The following is a 20,282-nucleotide window of genomic DNA, read 5'->3' on the forward strand; positions in this document are numbered from 1 at the left end:
TGCTCCTATTTCTTATGTTCACCAAGAAATCAAATAGGAAATTCAGAATAAACCTCTTTACCCAGAGAGTGGTGAAATGTGGAACTCTCTACCACACAGAGTGGTTGAGGTGAATCGTATAGATGCATTTAAGGGGCGGTTAGATAAGCCTATGAGGGAGAAGGGAGCAGAGGGTTATGCTGATAGAGTTAGATGAGGGAAGGCTGGAAGAGGCTCAAGTGGAGCACAAACGCCGGCATGGTTGGGCCGAATGGCCTGTTTGTGCCGTATATCCATATTGTCATGTATGTCACCCAATTCTTTCTCCCATCCTCCCATGGGCAGTATCTTACACTAATCCGTATTAAATTTCACCTGCTTATTCGATTTTTTCTAACTCTGTTGGTCTATGGCCCTTTCTCCTGTTTTACCCCCTAGTTTGGTATCATCCACAAACTTGATCACTTTGCTTTTGAGTCTAATTGCAGGATGTTGATGTACTTTAGGAACGGTAGGGAGTCTCGGAAACTTTGATACTGAGTATCTGGTCATCACCGGATGTTATACATGATTTGATGCCAGATAAATCCAATCACTTTTCAAACCTGCTCATCCATTGATAAAATCAGAGGTAGTTAGCAGTCAGTGAGCGTTTTGGATTTGTGAGCACAATAACTTGAATGGCGCAGTCGTGAGAGAGCACTGCACCATTAGAGGTGCCATCCTTCAAATGAGATGTTAAACCAAGGTCAAATAATCCCATGGCCACAGTTCACCCTGAACCAACAGAACCTCCACTGGAGTACTGTGTGCAGTTCTGGTCACCACATTACAGGAAAGATGTGATTGCACTGGAAAGGGTGCAGAGGAGATTTACAACAATGTTGCCTGGACTGGAGAATTTTGGCTATGAGGAAAGATTTGAGATGCTGGGTCTGTTTTCTTTGGAACAGAGGAAGCTGAGGGGAGACCTTATTGAGGTGTATAAAATTATGAGGAGCCTGGGTAGAGTGGATAGGAAGGACCGGTTTCCCTTAGCAGAGGGGTCAATAACCAGGGGGCATAGATTTAAAGTAATTAGGGGAAGGTTTAGAGAAGATATGAGGGGAAATGTCTTCATCCAGAGGTTCTGGAACTCACTGCCTGAAAAGGTGGTAGAGGTAGAAACTCTCACCACATTAAAAAAATATTTGGATGTGCACGTAAAGTGTCGTAACCTACAGGGTTACGGACCAGGAGTTGGAAAGTGGGATTAGGCTGGAAAGCTCTTGGTTGGCCGGCACGGTCATGATGGTGCGAAATGGCCTCCTTCCATGCTGTAAATTTTTATGATTCTATGATTCTACCAGGAATGGGAGGAGGCAGCTGAGAACAGGCAAGGCTAGGCTACAGTCCCAGCGTGGCCCTTGCAATGCAGAGCTCAAGGAGGTTTAGGTCCTCTTGAATCTGAGCAGGCTGTTAGTCAAACCCGGAGAGTGCCAGCATACAAATAGCTTCCACTAGGCTAGGCATCAAGACATCACACACAAGCCACCTGCCCAAAGGGGCGGGAAAACCTACTGGCATCACTCAATCTATAATATATTAAAATCGATACGTGCAGCACCTGTTCCATTCCAGATATAGGTAAACATTCCCAATATTAAAATGTAAACAATTGGCAGCCATCGTTCCCTGTTATGACATTAGTATCGTTCAGTGAGCAGCTGTAAGCTGTCACGGTCCCAGTCATGCCATCAGGTCCAACTGTTCCACTAGATGGAGCATCAGAGCTTCTCAAACCCCAGAGGGCAGCCAGCATTGAAGCCACTGGAGAACTGTTGAATATTTACTCTTCCTTAAACTCCCAACTCTGTGTCTATGCCCCAATTATAAAATAATCTAAATGCTAATAATTAATAAACAACAATTGTATTTTACCACATTAGGCATCTCGCCCCTCACTGTTGCCCAGTCTTTTAAGCTGTCTTTAAATTTTTTAAATACGTCTTTCTTTAACCATCCCAGACTTCTCCATTACCATCCCTGGCTGTGTCCTGTCCCAGTAGCAGGATATAGTCCCCGAAAGCGGAGTTGGCGGGGGGGGGAGGAGGGGCTATACAACGGGTGGAAGTGGCCCTCACTATTGATTCCAGACCCCGTGAAGTCTTACGGCTTCAGATCAAACATCGTCAAATAAACTTCTCACTGATTACCACCTCCTCCTCAACTGAGAAACTGTGACTCCTCCATGCTGAATACCACTAGGAGGAAGCTGGAAGGGGAGCAAGGAAACAGGATATACTCTGGGTGACGGACCTCAATTCCTCCATCTAGACTGGCTTGGTGGTACCACCACTGGCCAAATCCCGAAGGCACTACTGTCAGACTGGGACTGAGAGGGGTGGGGAACCAACACAAGGGAATCATTTCCGACTGAGCCACTGCATGACCATCCCAGTGTTTCTCAGCTCGTCAATTATAAATTTACCTTCATTGTATCGTTAAACCACAGATTTCTAGCTTTATATTTTAAAAAGCGCTCAGGAAAAGGCCTCTGAGCCCATCCCTGCCATCCCACACCTAGTCATCACATCACTATCTTTAAATTATTCATATTGTGATGGGTCAACTGATTTTAAATAATATCAAAAAAATCATTCTTAAAATTATTTGATGACTGATCATTTTAATACTTTACTCAACAATATTTTCATATCTAACTCGGATAGGATAAATGACGCCATGCTTTACCGAGTGCAATTGCCTAAATGTAATTTTTAAAAATCTTTAACAACAATTTAGCACCTGCAGGAATGAGATTCCAGAGCAATTGTATCTTTCTGGGTCGGAGAGGTTGAGTGGCACTGCAGGAGCAGAAATCTCATTGAAAGGTGCTTATGCCGCTAAGTACCAGCCCTAACTTTTCGCGGCGAGATTAATTAGCAATTAATGTGTGAATTCAGCAATTTCTTGAAACTCAAGTGGAGGCTGAGCGCGAGCTGCTGTTTTTGAGAGGCTAACGGCAAAGTCAGCCAGAAACTTGTGGCGATTTGCAACTCACAGGGAATCTCTTCCTCGCCACAAGGTGCTGGACGAGTTCGACACTAATAACGACACGTGATTAAACCCTCTGTTAAAGCTGGGCCATTGATTCAGCTCTCAGTATGCCTGCACTTACTACAGAGCTGCACGGTACTGGAGCGCCATCTAATGGACACTTTACCCATCAACTCAAACATTTCAGTCTTTGACTTTAGGAAGCCCGATCACAAGGACCGAATCTTACTGGAAAGATAATGGCATATTAACGACGCACACTGTTATTGATGAGCAATTTGCCCAATAAATTCAGATGCGAGCTGCGAAACTCTCGAAGTTGCTGACTGATTTACGCAGCTCTGCCATTTGCTTTGCACAAACGGGATCTCACATTTAGCCTCGCTATTATTTTTAAGAATTTGCTGAATTTCCACATTAATTGCTCATTACACGCGACAGAGTTAGGGCTAGCTTTAAGAGTATAAGTCCCCCTTTTAATGACGTGACAATTGTTAATTCAGTGACAATCAACTGCTCTGAAGGTAGCCATCATCATCATAGGCAGTCCCTCGAATCGAGGATGACTTGCTTCCATGTCAAAAAGTTCACAAGTGTTTCAGTGATGGAGCTAAAATTCCAGGTCCGAACTAAATCTTGAAGGGTGGACGATGCCTGTGTGTGGATTTTTTTAACATGTGGTGGCCGTTGCACACCAGCCACCACACGGGCTTGACAGAGCTAGGTCTTGGTCCAGTAGCAATGATTAACCAGGACGACTGGAGACCAGCTCTGCTGCATGGACCTAGTGCGCACACATATCGCAGTGTGCCCCTGGGCCCTCGCCTCTTCTGGGTCCGGAACTCACGCCTCTCCTGGGCCCCGATCACGTCCCTCTACGAACTCTTGCCGCTCTTTTGCCCGACCTCGCCGCTTTTGCTGTACCTGCCCACGCTCCAATCACCGACCTGGACCTTGATGACGTCCCTTTTCACTGCCGTTGCTCTCCTGCTCCGGCACGCACTGCTTCCTGGAGTGGTAGACCGCCACGCTGCTCCTTCCGCTCCCCGGCCTGCTCCGATGGAGCTCGCAGGCTGGGGGCCTAATCCAGTAGCCAGAAAGTATTCATGCTCCACATTACTTTCACTTTGTCTTCACTAGACAGTGGGCAACATCTCAAGATATTGACTAACTCTATTTGTCCTGGGCGACACTGGCACAGGAGCACTTACTGCCTGTCCCTAGTAACCCTGAAGGTGGGACTGGAAATACATGTAGGCTCTGGATTGATCAAATTCAGTTTCACACTTGCTCGGGTGGGGTTTGAGTAGCATAACCACTTGGTTTACTGTAACCTGATGAGCTTAAAAAGTAAGGTCATATATGATGGCACAAATACTCTGTTAGGAACAGCTTGGCTGACTTGCTTTCACATGACCAACACATTGAACTACACATATCAATAATAAAAAACTGTTACCATGCTTTGTTTTCTGGGACCGCTTAACAAACTGCTCCTTTCGGTCAGCATAGACCAATCAGATGCCAGACCTCCAGCAGCTCAACAGGCTCTCTTGCTCCTGTCTTTGGCCTTGGATCCAATGAGCTCCTCTCTCTCTCTCTGGCCTTGGATCCAATGAGCTCCCCTCTCTCTCTCTCTGGCCTCAGGGATCCAATGAGCTCCTCTCTCTCTCTGGCCTCGGTGATCCAATGAGCTACTCTCTCTCTCTCTCACTGGCCTCGGTGATCCAATGAGCTACTCTCTCTCTCTCTCTCGCACTGGTCTCAGGGATCCAATGAGCTCCTCTCTCTCTCTCTCTCTCTGGCCTCGGAGATCCAATGAGCTCCTCTCTCTCTCTCTCACTGGCCTCGGTGATCCAATGAGCTACTCTCTCTCACTCTCACTGGCCTCAGGGATCCAATGAGTTCCTCTCTCTCTCTCTCTCTCTGGCCTCGGGGATCCAATGAGCTCCTCTCTCTCACTGGCCTCGGGGATCTAATGAGCTCCTCACTCTCTCACTGGCCTCGGGGATCCAATGAGCTCCTCTCTCTCTCTCACTGGCCTCGGTGATCCAATGAGCTCCTCTCTCTCTCACTGGCCTCGATGATCCAATGAACTCCTCTCTCTCTCTCACTGGCCTCGTGGATCCAATGAGCTCCTCTCTCTCTCTCACTGGCCTCGGTGATCCAATGAACTCCTCTCTCTCTCACTGGCCTCAGCCTGCTGTTTTCCCTCTCCCGGCTTCAGTGTGTCGAATTCTCTCTCCTCAGTGTTGATCTGTTGGTGTCGCTCTCCACAGCCGCTCCCCCTCCCCACTATGAATGAATGAATTTAATGCATGGATGTTTAAAGAAGTGGCCAGTGGACTTGAACACTTCCTTGCCACAAAATCACTCGAAATAGTAGCACCAGAGCTAATCCCAATCTTTAAAACGGGACATGCCAAGGTACACAAAGCTCCATTTTAGCAACAGAATAATATATTGTCTGTTTACACCACATAATGCTCTTCTCAGTAAAAACAGTGCCTCCTCTGACTCCCCATGAGGGGCACCACAGGAGATCTGTGTATATGGTGATGAACACTTCCAAGTACTGCACTAAAAATGTAATCTAGGTAGAAAAGCACAAGTCATTTTTAACTGGGGTTGGAGAATTTTTTTGTGGTCTTTATACAGAACAGGACCGTGCATGAAAACCTGCTGCACATCTCGGCACTCTATGTTAAATTTAGGGACGTTCAACATGCTACTTGCGGGCCAAGAAGGAAAACTGCTGCGTTTTGTTGATTTTTACCCATCTTGTTTCCTCCTGCACTGAGGACGCTCGACTTGTACATTGGAGACACCCAAAGTCCCGGCGGGAATCGGCTAATACAACACAAAGGAGGCCAGGTGGTTTTGGGTTGAATGGCCGAGTACTGCGCCGGGAATTAGATTTACCTGTTAATGAGTTACCCAGACAACCCCCAAGTCTACAAGTAGAAGAACCAAAACCAACTTACAGCATGTTGTGGGAATGGCCGGCCACATCAGTTCCTGCTGCCTTGACCTCCGACCCTGGCAGTCCACATAAATGCCCACAGTACTGAAACACAATAAATACTCCTTGCCCGAGATTTCCACCGCACAGATTGCATCGTTGGGCTGCTGAGTGATAAAGGAGAGCGTGTGGTCGTCGGGGTGGAGTAGGCTGATGGGACTCCCGTCTCCCTGCAGCGGGTACTTGGCAAAGCCCGACTGATAGCCGACAAGCAAGCGCTCGCTGAAGATGGCCATCCACTGCACGGTGCCCGGCACTTGGATCTCCTTGAACTTTTTGTGGCGGGTTTTGCTCTGGTTGAGTTCGTAGCACTGCACCTGTCGTTTCATGGCCACGCACAGGCATGTGGAGGCGCCATGGTGCACCGATCCCGACACCAGCGTTTGGCAGCCCTTTGTCTCCACCAGTTTGAAGAAATCGCCTTCCCGGCCGTCGAGGGCCGATGTGGGGAAGAGGCGGACGTGCCGGTTTCTCCCGGATATGACGGCGATCAGCTGCTCTCCTGAGATGAGCTCAATCTGGTGGACCTTCTTGTTATCACCAACACGGATGATTTCTGGCGAAGAGAAGAGAAAAGATTTAATTCTGCTTACGTGCATTTCTGTAGCGCCTTTCACAACCTCAGGGCGTTCCAAAGCACTTCACAGCAAATGAAGTGCTTTTGAAGTGAAGCCATTGTAGGAGAGATAGAGGAGAAAAATGAGAGAGAAAAATGAGAGAGAGAAATGGGAGAGGTGCAGAGAGAAAGGGAGATAAGAAGAACAGGCCAACTGATGATCTCACTGGTGTTTTGTTGACAGTTAGAAAAGGTCAATTCTGACTTAGTCAGACAGATTCTATCTAACATGACGGAGAGAAAGTGAGTGAGAGAGAAAGTAAGAGAGAAAGCGTGAGGGAGAGAGAAAGTGAAAGAGCGAGAGCAAGAGCGAGAGCGAGAGAGAAAGCAAGAGCGAGAGAGAAAGCGAGAGGGAGAGAAAGCAAGAGCGAGAGAGAAAGCAAGAGCGAGAGAGAAAGCGAGAGCGAGAGAGAGAGAGCGAGAGAGAAAGCAAGAGCGAGAGAGAAAGCAAGAGCGAGAGAGAAAGCAAGAGCGAGAGAGAAAGCGAGAGGGAGAGAAAGCAAGAGCGAGAGAGAAAGCAAGAGCGAGAGAGAGAGAGCGAGAGAGAAAGCAAGAGCGAGAGAGAAATCGAGAGCGAGAGAGAGAGAGCGAGAGAGAAAGCAAGAGCGAGAGAGAGAGCAAGAGCGAGAGAGAGCGAGAGAGAAAGCAAGAGCGAGAGAGAAAGCAAGAGCGAGAGAGAAAGCGAGAGGGAGAGAAAGCAAGAGGGAGAGAGAGAAAGCGAGAGGGAGAGAGAGCAAGAGCGAGAGAGAAAGCGAGAGCGAGAGAGAGAGAGCGAGAGAGAAAGCAAGAGCGAGAGAGAAAGCGAGAGCGAGAGAGAGAGAGCGAGAGAGAAAGCAAGAGCGAGAGAGAAAGCGAGAGCGAGAGAGAGAGAGCGAGAGAGAAAGCAAGAGCGAGAGAGAAAGCGAGTGCGAGAGAGAGAGAGCGAGAGAGAAAGCAAGAGCGAGAGAGAAAGCAAGAGCGAGAGAGAAAGCAAGAGCGAGAGAGAGAGAGTGAGAGAGAAAGCAAGAGCGAGAGAGAGCAAGAGCGAGAGAGAGAAAGCACGAGCGAGAGAGAAAGCGAGAGAGAAAGCAAGAGCGAGAGAGAAAGCAAGAGCGAGAGAGAAAGCGAGAGAGAAAGCAAGAGCGAGAGAGAAAGCAAGAGCGAGAGAGAAAGCAAGAGAGAGAAAGCAAGAGAGAGAAAGCAAGAGAGAGAAAGCAAGAGCGAGAGAGAAAGCAAGAGCGAGAGAGAGAGAGCGAGAGAGAAAGCAAGAGCGAGAGAGAAAGCGAGAGAGAAAGCAAGAGCGAGAGAGAAAGCGAGAGAGAAAGCAAGAGCGAGAGAGAAAGCGAGAGAGAAAGCAAGAGCGAGAGAGAAAGCGAGAGAGAAAGCAAGAGCGAGAGAGAAAGCACGAGCGAGAGAGAGAGAGCGAGAGAGAAAGCAAGAGCGAGAGAGAAAGCGAGAGAGAGAAAGCAAAAGCGAGAGAGAGAGAGCGAGAGAGAAAGCAAGAGAGAGAAAGCAAGAGCGAGAGAGAAAGCAAGAGCGAGAGAGCGAGAGAGAAAGCAAGCGCGAGAGAGAAAGCGAGAGAGAAAGCAAGAGCGAGAGAGAAAGCAAGAGCGAGAGAGAAAGCAAGAGAGAGAAAGCGAGAGAGAAAGCAAGAGAGAGAAAGCAAGAGCGAGAGAGAAAGCGAGAGAGAAAGCAAGAGCGAGAGAGAAAGCAAGAGAGAGAAAGCAAGAGCGAGAGAGAAAGCAAGAGCGAGAGAGAAAGCGAGAGAGAAAGCAAGAGCGAGAGAGAAAGCAAGAGAGAGAAAGCAAGAGCGAGAGAGAAAGCGAGAGAGAAAGCAAGAGCGAGAGAGAGAGCGAGAGAGAAATCGAGAGAGAAAGCAAGAGCGAGAGAGAAAGCAAGAGCGAGAGAGAAAGCGAGAGAGAGAAAGCAAGAGAGAGAGAGCGAGAGAGAAAGCAAGAGAGAGAAAGCAAGAGCGAGAGAGAAAGCAAGAGCGAGAGAGAAAGCGAGAGCGAGAGAGAAAGCGAGAGAGAGAGAGAAAGCGAGAGAGAAAGCAAGAGCGAGAGAGAAAGCAAGAGAGAGAAAGCAAGAGCGAGAGAGAAAGCAAGAGCGAGAGAGAGAGCGAGAGAGAAAGCAAGAGCGAGAGAGAAAGCAAGAGCGAGAGGGAAAGCGAGAGAGAAAGCAAGAGCGAGAGAGAAAGCAAGAGAGAGAGAGAAAGCAAGAGCGAGAGAGAAAGCAAGAGAGAGAGAGAAAGCGAGAGAGAAAGCAAGACCGAGAGAGAAAGCGAGAGAGAAAGCAAGAGCGAGAGAGAAAGCGAGAGAGAAAGCAAGAGAGAGAGAGAAAGCAAGAGCGAGAGAGAAAGCAAGAGAGAGAGAGAAAGCGAGAGAGAAAGCAAGACCGAGAGAGAAAGCGAGAGAGAAAGCAAGAGCGAGAGAGAAAGCAAGAGCGAGAGAGAAAGCAAGAGCGAGAGAGAAAGCAAGAGCGAGAGAGAAAGCAAGAGCGAGAGAGAAAGCAAGAGCGAGAGAGAAAGCAAGAGCGAGAGAGAAAGCAAGAGCGAGAGAGAAAGCAAGAGCGAGAGAGAGAGCGAGAGAGAAAGCAAGAGCGAGAGAGAAAGCGAGAGAGAAAGCAAGAGCGAGAGAGAAAGCAAGAGAGAGAGAGAAAGCAAGAGAGAGAGAGAAAGCAAGAGAGAGAGAGAAAGCAAGAGAGAGAGAGAAAGCAAGAGAGAGAGAGAAAGCAAGAGCGAGAGAAAGCGAGAGCGAGAGAGAGAGAGCGAGAGAGAAAGCAAGAGCGAGAGAGAAAGCGAGAGCGAGAGAGAGAGAGCGAGAGAGAAAGCGAGAGAGAAAGCGAGAGAGAAAGCAAGAGCGAGAGAGAAAGCGAGAGAGAAAGCGAGAGCGAGAGAGAAAGCGAGAGAGAAAGCAAGAGCGAGAGAGAAAGCGAGAGAGAAAGCGAGAGCGAGAGAGAGCGAGAGAGAAAGCAAGAGCGAGAGAGAAAGCGAGAGCGAGAGAGAAAGCGAGAGAGAAAGCAAGAGCGAGAGAGAAAGCAAGAGCGAGAGAGAGAGAGCGAGAGAGAGAAAGCAAGAGCGAGAGAGAAAGCGAGAGAGAAAGCAAGAGCGAGAGAGAAAGCGAGAGAGAAAGCGAGAGCGAGAGAGAAAGCGAGAGAGAAAGCGAGAGAGAAAGCAAGAGCGAGAGAGAAAGCGAGAGAGAAAGCGAGCGCGAGAGAGAAAGCGAGAGAGAAAGCAAGAGCGAGAGAGAAAGCAAGAGCGAGAGAGAGAGAGCGAGAGAGAAAGCAAGAGCGAGAGAGAAAGCAAAAGCGAGACAGAAAGCGAGAGGGAGAGAGAAAGCGAGAGGGAGAGAGAAAGCAAGAGAGAAAGCGAGAGCGAGAGAGAAAGCAAGAGCGAGAGAGAAAGCGAGAGGGAGAGAGAAAGCAAGAGCGAGAGAGAGAGAGCGAGAGAGAAAGCAAGAGCGAGAGAGAAAGCGAGAGGGAGAGAGAAAGCACGAGCGAGAGAGAGAGAAAGCACGAGCGAGAGAGAGAAAGCACGAGCGAGAGAGAAAGCACGAGCGAGAGAGAGAAAGCACGAGCGAGAGAGAGAGAGAAAGCACGAGCGAGAGAGAAAGCGAGAGGGAGAGAGAAAGCACGAGCGAGAGAGAGAGAAAGCACGAGCGAGAGAGAGAAAGCACGAGCGAGAGAGAGAAAGCACGAGCGAGAGAGAGAGAGAAAGCACGAGCGAGAGAGAGAGAAAGCACGAGCGAGAGAAAGCACGAGCGAGAGAAAGCACGAGCGAGAGAAAGCACGAGCGAGAGAGAGAGAAAGCACGAGCGAGAGAGAGAGAAAGCACGAGGGAGAGAGAGAGAAAGCACGAGCGAGAGAGAGAGAAAGCACGAGCGAGAGAGAGAGAAAGCACGAGCGAGAGAGAGAGAAAGCACGAGCGAGAGAGAGAGAAAGCACGAGCGAGAGAAAGCACGAGCGAGAGAGAGAGAAAGCACGAGCGAGAGCGAGAGAAAGCACGAGCGAGAGAGAAAGCACGAGCGAGTGAGAGAGAAAGCACGAGCGAGAGAGAAAGCACGAGCGAGAGAGAAAGCACGAGCGAGAGAGAAAGCACGAGCGAGAGAGAAAGCACGAGCGAGAGAGAAAGCACGAGCGAGAGAGAAAGCACGAGCGAGTGAGAGAGAAAGCACGAGCGAGAGAAAGCACTAGCGAGAGAGAGAGAAAGCACGAGCGAGAGAGAGAGAAAGCACGAGCGAGAGAAAGCACGAGCGAGAGAGAAAGCACGAGCGAGTGAGAGAGAAAGCACGAGCGAGAGAAAGAACGAGCGAGAGAGAAAGCACGAGCGAGAGAGAAAGCACGAGCGAGTGAGAGAGAAAGCACGAGCGAGAGAAAGCACTAGCGAGAGAGAGAGAAAGCACGAGCGAGAGAGAGAGAAAGCACGAGCGAGAGAGAGAAAGCACGAGCGAGAGAGAGAGAAAGCTCGAGCGAGAGAGAGAGAAAGCACGAGCGAGAGAGGGAGAAAGCTCGAGCGAGAGAGAGAGAAAGCACGAGCGAGAGAAAGTACGAGCGAGTGAGAGAGAAAGCACGAGCGAGAGAGAGAGAAAGCACGAGCGAGAGAGAGAGAAAGCACGAGCGAGAGAGACAGAAAGCACGAGCGAGTGAGAGAGAAAGCAAGAGCGAGAGAGAGAGAAAGCACGAGCGAGAGAAAGCACGAGCGAGAGAGAGAGAAAGCACGAGCGAGAGAGAGAAAGCACGAGCGAGAGAGAGAGAAAGCACGAGCGAGAGAGAGAAAGCACGAGCGAGAGAGAGAAAGCACGAGCGAGAGAAAGCACGAGCGAGAGAGAGAGAAAGCACGAGCGAGAGAGAGAAAGCACGAGCGAGAGAGAGAGAAAGCACGAGCGAGAGAGAGAAAGCACGAGCGAGAGAGAGAGAAAGCACGAGCGAGAGAGAGAAAGCATGAGCGAGAGAGAGAGAAAGCACGAGCGAGAGAGAGAAAGCACGAGTGAGAGAGAAAGCACGAGCGAGAGAGAAAGCACGAGCGAGAGAGAGAAAGCACGAGCGAGAGAGAGAAAGCACGAGCGAGAGAGAGAAAGCACGAGCGAGAGAGAGAAAGCACGAGCGAGAGAGAGAGAAAGCACGAGCGAGAGAGAGAATGCACGAGCGAGAGAGAGAAAGCACGAGCGAGAGAGAGAAAGCATGAGCGAGAGAGAGAGAAAGCACGAGCGAGAGAGAGAGAGAAAGCACGAGAGAGAAAGCACGAGTGAGAGAGAAAGCACGAGCGAGAGAGAAAGCACGAGCGAGTGAGAGAGAAAGCACGAGCGAGAGAGAAAGCACGAGCGAGAGAGAGAAAGCACGAGCGAGAGAGAGAAAGCACGAGCGAGAGAGAGAGAAAGCACGAGCGAGAGAGAGAGAAAGCACGAGCGAGAGAAAGCACGAGCGAGAGAGAAAGCACAAGCGAGAGAGAGAGAAAGCACGAGCGAGAGAGAGAGAAAGCACGAGCGAGAGAGAGAGAAAGCACGAGCGAGAGAAAGCACGAGCGAGAGAAAGCACGAGCGAGAGAGAGAGAAAGCACGAGCGAGAGAGAGAGAAAGCACGAGCGAGAGAGAGAAAGCACGAGCGAGAGAGAGAAAGCACGAGCGAGAGAGAGAGAAAGCACGAGCGAGAGAAAGCACGAGCGAGAGAGAGAGAAAGCACGAGCGAGAGAGAAAGCACGAGCGAGAGAAAGCACGAGCGAGTGAGAGAGAAAGCACGAGCGAGAGAGAGAGAAAGCACGAGCGAGTGAGAGAGAAAGCACGAGCGAGTGAGAGAGAAAGCACGAGCGAGAGAAAGCACGAGCGAGAGAGAGAAAGCACGAGCGAGAGAGAGAAAGCACGAGCGAGAGAGAGAGAAAGCACGAGCGAGAGAGAGAAAGCACGAGCGAGAGAGAGAGAAAGCACGAGCGAGAGAAAGCACGAGCGAGAGAGAGAAAGCACGAGCGAGAGAGAGAAAGCACGAGCGAGAGAGAGAGAAAGCACGAGAGAGTGAGAGAGAAAGCACGAGCGAGTGAGAGAGAAAGCACGAGCGAGAGAGAGAGAAAGCACGAGCGAGAGAAAGCACGAGCGAGAGAGAGAGAAAGCACGAGCGAGAGAAAGCACGAGCGAGAGAGAGAAAGCACGAGCGAGAGAGAGAGAAAGCACGAGAGAGAGAGAGAGAAAGCACGAGCGAGAGAGAGAGAAAGCACGAGAGAGAGAGAGAGAAAGCACGAGCGAGAGAGAGAAAGCACGAGAGAGAGAGAGAGAAAGCACGAGCGAGAGAGAGAAAGCACGAGCGAGAGAGAGAGAAAGCACGAGCGAGAGAGAGAGAAAGCACGAGCGAGAGAGAGAGAAAGCACGAGCGAGAGAGAGAAAGCACGAGCGAGAGAGAGAGAAAGCACGAGCGAGAGAGAGAAAGCACGAGCGAGTGAGAGAGAAAGCACGAGCGAGAGAGAGAGAAAGCACGAGCGAGAGAGAGAGAAAGCACGAGCGAGAGAGAGAGAAAGCACGAGCGAGAGAGAGAGAAAGCACGAGCGAGAGAGAGAAAGCACGAGCGCGAGAGAGAGAGAAAGCACGAGCGCGAGAGAGAGAGAAAGCACGAGCGAGAGAGAGAGAAAGCACGAGCGAGAGAGAGAGAAAGCACGAGCGAGAGAGAGAGAAAGCACGAGCGAGAGAGAGAAAGCACGAGCGAGAGAGAGAGAAAGCACGAGCGAGAGAGAGAAAGCACGAGCGAGAGAGAGAGAAAGCACGAGCGAGAGAGAGAGAAAGCACGAGCGAGAGAGAGAGAAAGCACGAGCGAGAGAGAGAGAAAGCACGAGCGAGAGAGAGAAAGCACGAGCGAGAGAGAGAGAAAGCACGAGCGAGTGAGAGAAAGCACGAGCGAGTGAGAGAGAAAGCACGAGCGAGAGAGAGAGAAAGCACGAGCGAGAGAGAGAAAGCACGAGCGAGAGAAAGCACGAGCGAGAGAAAGCACGAGCGAGTGAGAGAGAAAGCACGAGCGAGAGAGAGAGAAAGCACGAGCGAGAGAGAAAGCACGAGCGAGAGAGAGAGAAAGCACGAGCGAGTGAGAGAGAAAGCACGAGCGAGAGAGAGAAAGCACGAGCGAGTGAGAGAGAAAGCACGAGCGAGAGAGAGAGAAAGCACGAGCGAGAGAGAAAGCACGAGCGAGAGAGAGAAAGCACGAGCGAGAGAGAGAGAAAGCACGAGCGAGAGAGAGAAAGCACGAGCGAGTGAGAGAGAAAGCACGAGCGAGAGAAAGCACGAGCGAGAGAAAGCACGAGCGAGAGAGAGAGAAAGCACGAGCGAGAGAAAGCACGAGCGAGAGAGAGAAAGCACGAGCGAGTGAGAGAGAAAGCACGAGCGAGAGAGAGAAAGCACGAGCGAGAGAGAGAAAGCACGAGCGAGAGAGAGAGAAAGCACGAGCGAGAGAGAGAGAGAAAGCACGAGCGAGAGAGAGAAAGCACGAGCGAGAGAAAGCACGAGCGAGAGAGAGAGAAAGCACGAGCGAGAGAGAGAGAAAGCACGAGCGAGAGAGAGAGAAAGCACGAGCGAGTGAGAGAGAAAGCACGAGCGAGAGAGAGAGAAAGCACGAGCGAGAGAGAAAGCACGAGCGAGAGAGGGAAAAAGCACGAGCGAGTGAGAGAGAAAGCACGAGCGAGTGAGAGAGAAAGCACGAGCGAGTGAGAGAGAAAGCACGAGCGAGAGAGAGAGAAAGCACGAGCGAGTGAGAGAGAAAGCACGAGCGAGAGAGAGCGAAAGCACGAGCGAGTGAGAGAGAAAGCACGAGCGAGTGAGAGAGAAAGCACGAGCGAGTGAGAGAGAAAGCACGAGCGAGTGAGAGAGAAAGCAGGAGAGAGAGAGAAAGCATGAGAGAGAGAGAAAGCACGAGCGAGAGAAAGCACGAGCGAGAGAGAGAAAGCACGAGCGAGAGAGAGAAAGCACGAGCGAGAGAGAGAGAAAGCACGAGCGAGAGAAAGAGAAAGCACGAGCGAGAGAGAGAAAGCACGAGCGAGAGAAAGCACGAGCGAGAGAGAGAAAGCACGAGCGAGAGAGAAAGCACGAGCGAGAGAGAGAGAAAGCACGAGCGAGAGAAAGCACGAGCGAGAGAGAGAGAAAGCACGAGCGAGAGAGAAAGCACGAGCGAGAGAAAGCACGAGCGAAAGAGAAAGCACGAGCGAGAGAGAGAGAAAGCACGAGCGAGAGAGAGAAAGCACGAGCGAGAGAGAAAGCACGAGCGAGAGAGAGAGAAAGCACGAGCGAGAGAGAGAGAAAGCACGAGCGAGAGAAAGCACGAGCGAGTGAAAGAGAAAGCACGAGCGAGAGAGAGAGAAAGCACGAGCGAGAGAGAGAAAGCACGAGCGAGAGAGAAAACACGAGCGAGTGAGAGAGAAAGCACGAGCAGAGAAAGGACGAGCGAGAGAGAGAGAAAGCACAAGCGAGAGAGAGAGAAAGCACGAGCGAGAGAGAGAGAAAGCACAAGCGAGAGAGAGAGAAAGCACAAGCGAGAGAGAAAGCACGAGCGAGAGAGAAAGCACGAGCGAGAGAGAAAGCACGAGCGAGAAAGCACGAGCGAGAGAGAGAGAAAGCACGAGCGAGAGAGAGAGAAAGCACGAGCGAGAGAGAGAGAAAGCACGAGCGAGAGAGAGAGAAAGCACGAGCGAGTGAGAGAGAAAGCACGAGCGAGAGAGAGAGAAAGCACGAGCGAGAGAGAGAGAAAGCACGAGCGAGAGAGAGAGAAAGCACGATCGAGAGAGAAAGCACGAGCGAGAGAGAGAGAAAGCACGATCGAGAGAGAAAGCACGAGCGAGTGAGAGAGAAAGCACGATCGAGAGAGAAAGCACGAGCGAGTGAGAGAGAAAGCACGAGCGAGAGAGAGAGAAAGCACGAGCGAGTGAGAGAGAAAGCACGAGCGAGAGAGAGAGAAAGCACGAGCGAGAGAGAAAGCACGAGCGAGTGAGAGAGAAAGCACGAGCGAGAGAGAGAGAAAGCACGAGCGAGTGAGAGAGAAAGCACGAGCGAGTGAGAGAGAAAGCACGAGCGAGAGAGAGAGAAAGCACGAGCGAGAGAGAGAGAAAGCACGAGCGAGTGAGAGAGAAAGCACGAGCGAGAGAGAGAGAAAGCACGATCGAGAGAGAGAGAAAGCACGAGCGAGTGAGAGAGAAAGCACGAGCGAGAGAAAGCACGAGCGAGAGAGAGAAAGCACGATCTAGAGAGAGAGAAAGCACGAGCGAGTGAGAGAGAAAGCACGAGCGAGAGAAAGCACGAGCGAGAGAGAGAGAAAGCACGAGCGAGAGAGAGAGAAAGCACGAGCGAGAGAGAAAGCACGAGCGAGAGAGAAAGCACGAGCGAGAGAGAGAGAAAGCTCGAGCGAGAGAGAGAGAAAGCACGAGCGAGAGAGAGAGAAAGCTCGAGCGAGAGAGAGAGAAAGCACGAGCGAGAGAAAGTACGAGCGAGTGAGAGAGAAAGCACGAGCGAGTGAGAAAGAAAGCACGAGCGAGAGAGAGAAAGCTCGAGCGAGAGAGAGAAAGCACGAGCGAGTGAGAGAGAAAGCACGAGCGAGTGAGAGAGAAAGCACGAGCGAGAGAGAGAGAAAGCACGAGCGAGTGAGAGAGAAAGCACGAGCGAGTGAGAGAGAAAGCACGAGCGAGTGAGAGAGAAAGCACGAGCGAGAGAGAAAGCACGAGCGAGAGAGAGAGAAAGCACGAGCGAGTGAGAGAGAAAGCACGAGCGAGAGAGAGAGAAAGCACGAGCGAGAGAGAGAGAAAGCACGAGCGAGAGAGAAAGCACGAGCGAGTGAGAGAGAAAGCACGAGCGAGAGAAAGCACGAGCGAGTGAGAGAGAAAGCACGAGCGAGTGAGAGAGAAAGCACGAGCGAGAGAGAAAGCACGAGCGAGAGAAAGCACGAGCGAGTGAGAGAGAAAGCACGAGCGAGAGAGAGAGAAAGCACGAGCGAGAGAGAGAGAAAGCACGAGCGAGAGAGAGAGAAAGCACGAGCAAGAGAGAGAGAAAGCACGAGCGAGAGAGAGAAAGCACGAGCGAGAGAGAGAGAAAGCACGAGCGAGAGAAAGAGAAAGCACGAGCGAGTGAGAGAGAAAGCACGAGCGAGAGAGAGAAAGCACGAGCGAGAGAGAGAAAGCACGAGCGAGAGAGAGAAAGCACGAGCGAGAGAGAGAGAAAGCACGAGCGAGAGAAAGCACGAGCGAGAGAGAGAAAGCACGAGCGAGAGAGAAAGCACGAGCGAGAGAGAGAGAAAGCACGAGCGAGAGAAAGCACGAGCGAGTGAAAGAGAAAGCACGAGCGAGAGAGAGAAAGCACGAGCGAGAGAGAGAAAGCACGAGCGAGAGAGAGAGAAAGCACGAGCGAGAGAGAGAGAAAGCACGAGCGAGAGAAAGAACGAGCGAGTGAGAGAGAAAGCACGAGCGAGAGAGAGAGAAAGCACGAGCGAGAGAGAAAGCACGAGCGAGTGAGAGAGAAAGCACGAGCGAGAGAGAGAGAAAGCACGAGCGAGAGAGAAAGCACGAGCGAGTGAGAGAGAAAGCACGAGCGAGAGAGAAAGCACGAGCGAGAGAGAGAGAAAGCACGAGCGAGAGAGAGAGAAAGCACGAGCGAGAGAGAGAGAAAGCACGAGCGAGAGAGAGAGAAAGCACGAGCGAGAGAGAGAGAAAGCACGAGCGAGAGAAAGCACGAGCGAGAGAAAGCACGAGCGAGAGAAAGCACGAGCGAGAGAGAAAGCACGAGCGAGTGAGAGAGAAAGCACGAGCGAGAGAGACAGAAAGCACGAGCGAGAGAGAGAGAAAGCACGAGCGAGAGAGAAAGCACGAGCGAGTGAGAGAGAAAGCACGAGCGAGTGAGAGAGAAAGCACGAGCGAGAGAGAGAGAAAGCACGAGCGAGAGAGAGAGAAAGCACGAGCGAGAGAGAGAGAAAGCACGAGCGAGAGAAAGCACGAGCGAGAGAGAAAGCACGAGCGAGAGAGAGAAAACACGAGCGAGTGAGAGAGAAAGCACGAGCAGAGAAAGGACGAGCAAGAGAAAGCACGAGCGAGAGAGAGAGAAAGCACGAGCGAGAGAGAGAGAAAGCATGAGCGAGAGAGAAAGCACGAGCGAGAGAGAAAGCACGAGCGAGAGAGAGAGAAAGCATGAGCGAGAGAGAAAGCACGAGCGAGAGAGAAAGCACGAGCGAGTGAGAGAGAAAGCACGAGCGAGAGAGAGAGAAAGCACGAGCGAGAGAGAGAGAAAGCACGAGCGAGAGAGAGAGAAAGCACGAGCGAGAGAGAGAGAAAGCACGAGCGAGAGAAAGCACGAGCGAGAGAGAAAGCACGAGCGAGAGAGAGAAAACACGAGCGAGTGAGAGAGAAAGCACGAGCGAGAGAGAGAGAAAGCATGAGCGAGAGAGAAAGCACGAGCGAGAGAGAAAGCACGAGCGAGTGAGAGAGAAAGCTCGAGCGAGAGAGAAAGCACGAGCGAGGGAGAAAGCACGAGCGAGTGAGAGAGAAAGCACGAGCGAGAGAGAGAGAAAGCATGAGCGAGAAGGAAAACACGAGCGAGAGAGAAAGCACGAGCGAGTGAGAGAGAAAGCTCGAGCGAGAGAGAAAGCACGAGCGAGGGAGAAAGCACGAGCGAGTGAGAGAGAAAGCACGAGCGAGAGAGAGAGAAAGCATGAGCGAGAGAGAAAGCATGAGCGAGAGAGAAAGCACGAGCGAGAGAGAAAGCACGAGCGAGTGAGAGAGAAAGCATGAGCGAGAGAGAAAGCACGAGCGAGAGAGAAAGCACGAGCGAGAGAGAAAGCACGAGCGAGGGAGAAAGCACGAGCGAGTGAGAAAGCACGAGCGAGAGAGAGAGAAAGCATGAGCGAGAGAGAGAGAAAGCATGAGCGAGAGAGAAAGCACGAGCGAGAGAGAAAGCACGAGCGAGGGAGAAAGCACGAGCGTGTGAGAGAGAAAGCACGAGCGAGAGAGAGAGAAAGCATGAGCGAGAGAGAAAGCACGAGCGAGAGAGAGAGAAAGCACGAGCGAGAGAGAGAGAAAGCACGAGCGAGTGAGAGAGAAAGCACGAGCGAGAGAGAGAAAGCACGAGCGAGAGAGAAAGCACGAGCGAGAGAGAGAAAGCACGAGCGAGAGAGAGAGAAAGCACGAGCGAGAGAAAGCACGAGCGAGTGAGAGAGAAAGCACGAGCGAGAGAGAAAGCACGAGCGAGAGAGAGAAAGCACGAGCGAGAGAGAGAGAAAGCACGAGCGAGGGAAAGAGAAAGCACGAGCGAGAGAGAAAGCACGAGCGAGTGAGAGAGAAAGCACGAGCGAGAGAGAAAGCACGAGCGAGAGAGAAAGCACGAGCGAGAGAGAAAGCACGAGCGAGTGAAAGAGAAAGCACGAGCGAGAGAGAGAGAATGCACGAGCGAGAGAAAGCACGAGCGAGAGAGAGAGAAAGCACGAGCGAGTGAGAGAGAAAGCACGAGCGAGTGAGAGAGAAAGCACGAGCGAGAGAAAGCACGAGCGAGTGAGAGAGAAAGCACGAGCGAGGGAAAGAGAAAGCACGAGCGAGAGAAAGCACGAGCGATAGAGAGAGAAAGCACGAGCGAGAGAGGGAGAAAGCACGAGCGAGAGAGAGAGAAAGCACGAGCGAGAGAGGGAGAAAGCACGAGCGAGAGAGAGAGAAAGCACGAGCGAGAGAGAGAAAGCACGAGCGAGAGAAAGCACGAGCGAGAGAGAGAGAAAGCACGAGCGAGTGAGAGAGAAAGCACGAGCGAAAGGGAAAGCACGAGCGATTGAGAGAGAAAGCACGAGCGAGTGAGAGAGAAAGCACGAGCGAGGGAAAGAGAAAGCACGAGCGAGTGAGAGAGAAAGCACGAGCGAGAGAGAGAAAGCACGAGCGAGAGAGAGAGAAAGCACGAGCGAGAGAGAGAGAAAGCACGAGCGAGAGAAAGCACGAGCGAGAGAGAAAGCACGAGCGAGAGAGAGAGAAAGCACGAGCGAAAGAGAGAGAAAGCACGAGCGAGAGAGAGAGAAAGCACGAGCGAGAGAGAGAGAAAGCACGAGCGAGAGAGAGAGAAAGCACGAGCGAGAGAAAGCACGAGCGAGAGAGAAAGCACGAGCGAGAGAGAGAGAAAGCACGAGCGAAAGAGAGAGAAAGCACGAGCGAGAGAGAGAGAAAGCACGAGCGAAAGAGAGAGAAAGCACGAGCGAGAGAGAGAGAAAGCACGAGCGAGAGAGAGAGAAAGCACGAGCGAGAGAGAAAGCACGAGCGAGAGAAAGTACGAGCGAGTGAGAGAGAAAGCACGAGCGAGAGAGAGAAAGCACGAGCGAGAGAGAGAGAAAGCACGAGCGAGAGAGAGAGAAAGCACGAGCGAGTGAGAGAGAAAGCACGAGCGAGAGAGAAAGCATGAGCGAGAGAGAGAAAGCACGAGCGAGAGAGAGAGAAAGCACGAGCGAGTGAGAGAGAAAGCACGAGCGAGAGAGAGAGAAAGCTCGAGCGAGAGAGAGAAAGCACGAACGAGAGAAAGCACGAGCGAGAGAGAGAAAGCACGAGCGAGTGAGAGAGAAAGCACGAGCGAGAGAGAGAGAAAGCACGAGCGAGAGAGAGAGAAAGCACGAGCGAGTGAGAGAGAAAGCACGAGCGAGAGAGAGAAAGCACGAGCGAGTGAGAGAGAAAGCACGAGCGAG

General features: G+C 51.5%; 1 protein-coding gene across 1 annotated transcript in view; it reads right to left on the reverse strand.

The window, feature by feature from the left end:
• The window catches only part of LOC139266669 (serine/threonine-protein kinase MRCK alpha-like), a 550,926-nt gene that overhangs the window by 41,698 nt on the left and 488,946 nt on the right, over positions 1-20,282 (reverse strand). The window contains exon 11 of the mRNA XM_070884257.1: positions 6,003-6,596. Within this exon, the coding sequence (XP_070740358.1) occupies positions 6,003-6,596 (594 nt within the window). The remainder of the gene's footprint in view (positions 1-6,002; positions 6,597-20,282) is intronic.

The sequence above is a fragment of the Pristiophorus japonicus genome, chromosome 7, assembly GCF_044704955.1.
Source record: "Pristiophorus japonicus isolate sPriJap1 chromosome 7, sPriJap1.hap1, whole genome shotgun sequence".
Classification (NCBI taxonomy): Eukaryota; Metazoa; Chordata; class Chondrichthyes; family Pristiophoridae; genus Pristiophorus; species Pristiophorus japonicus.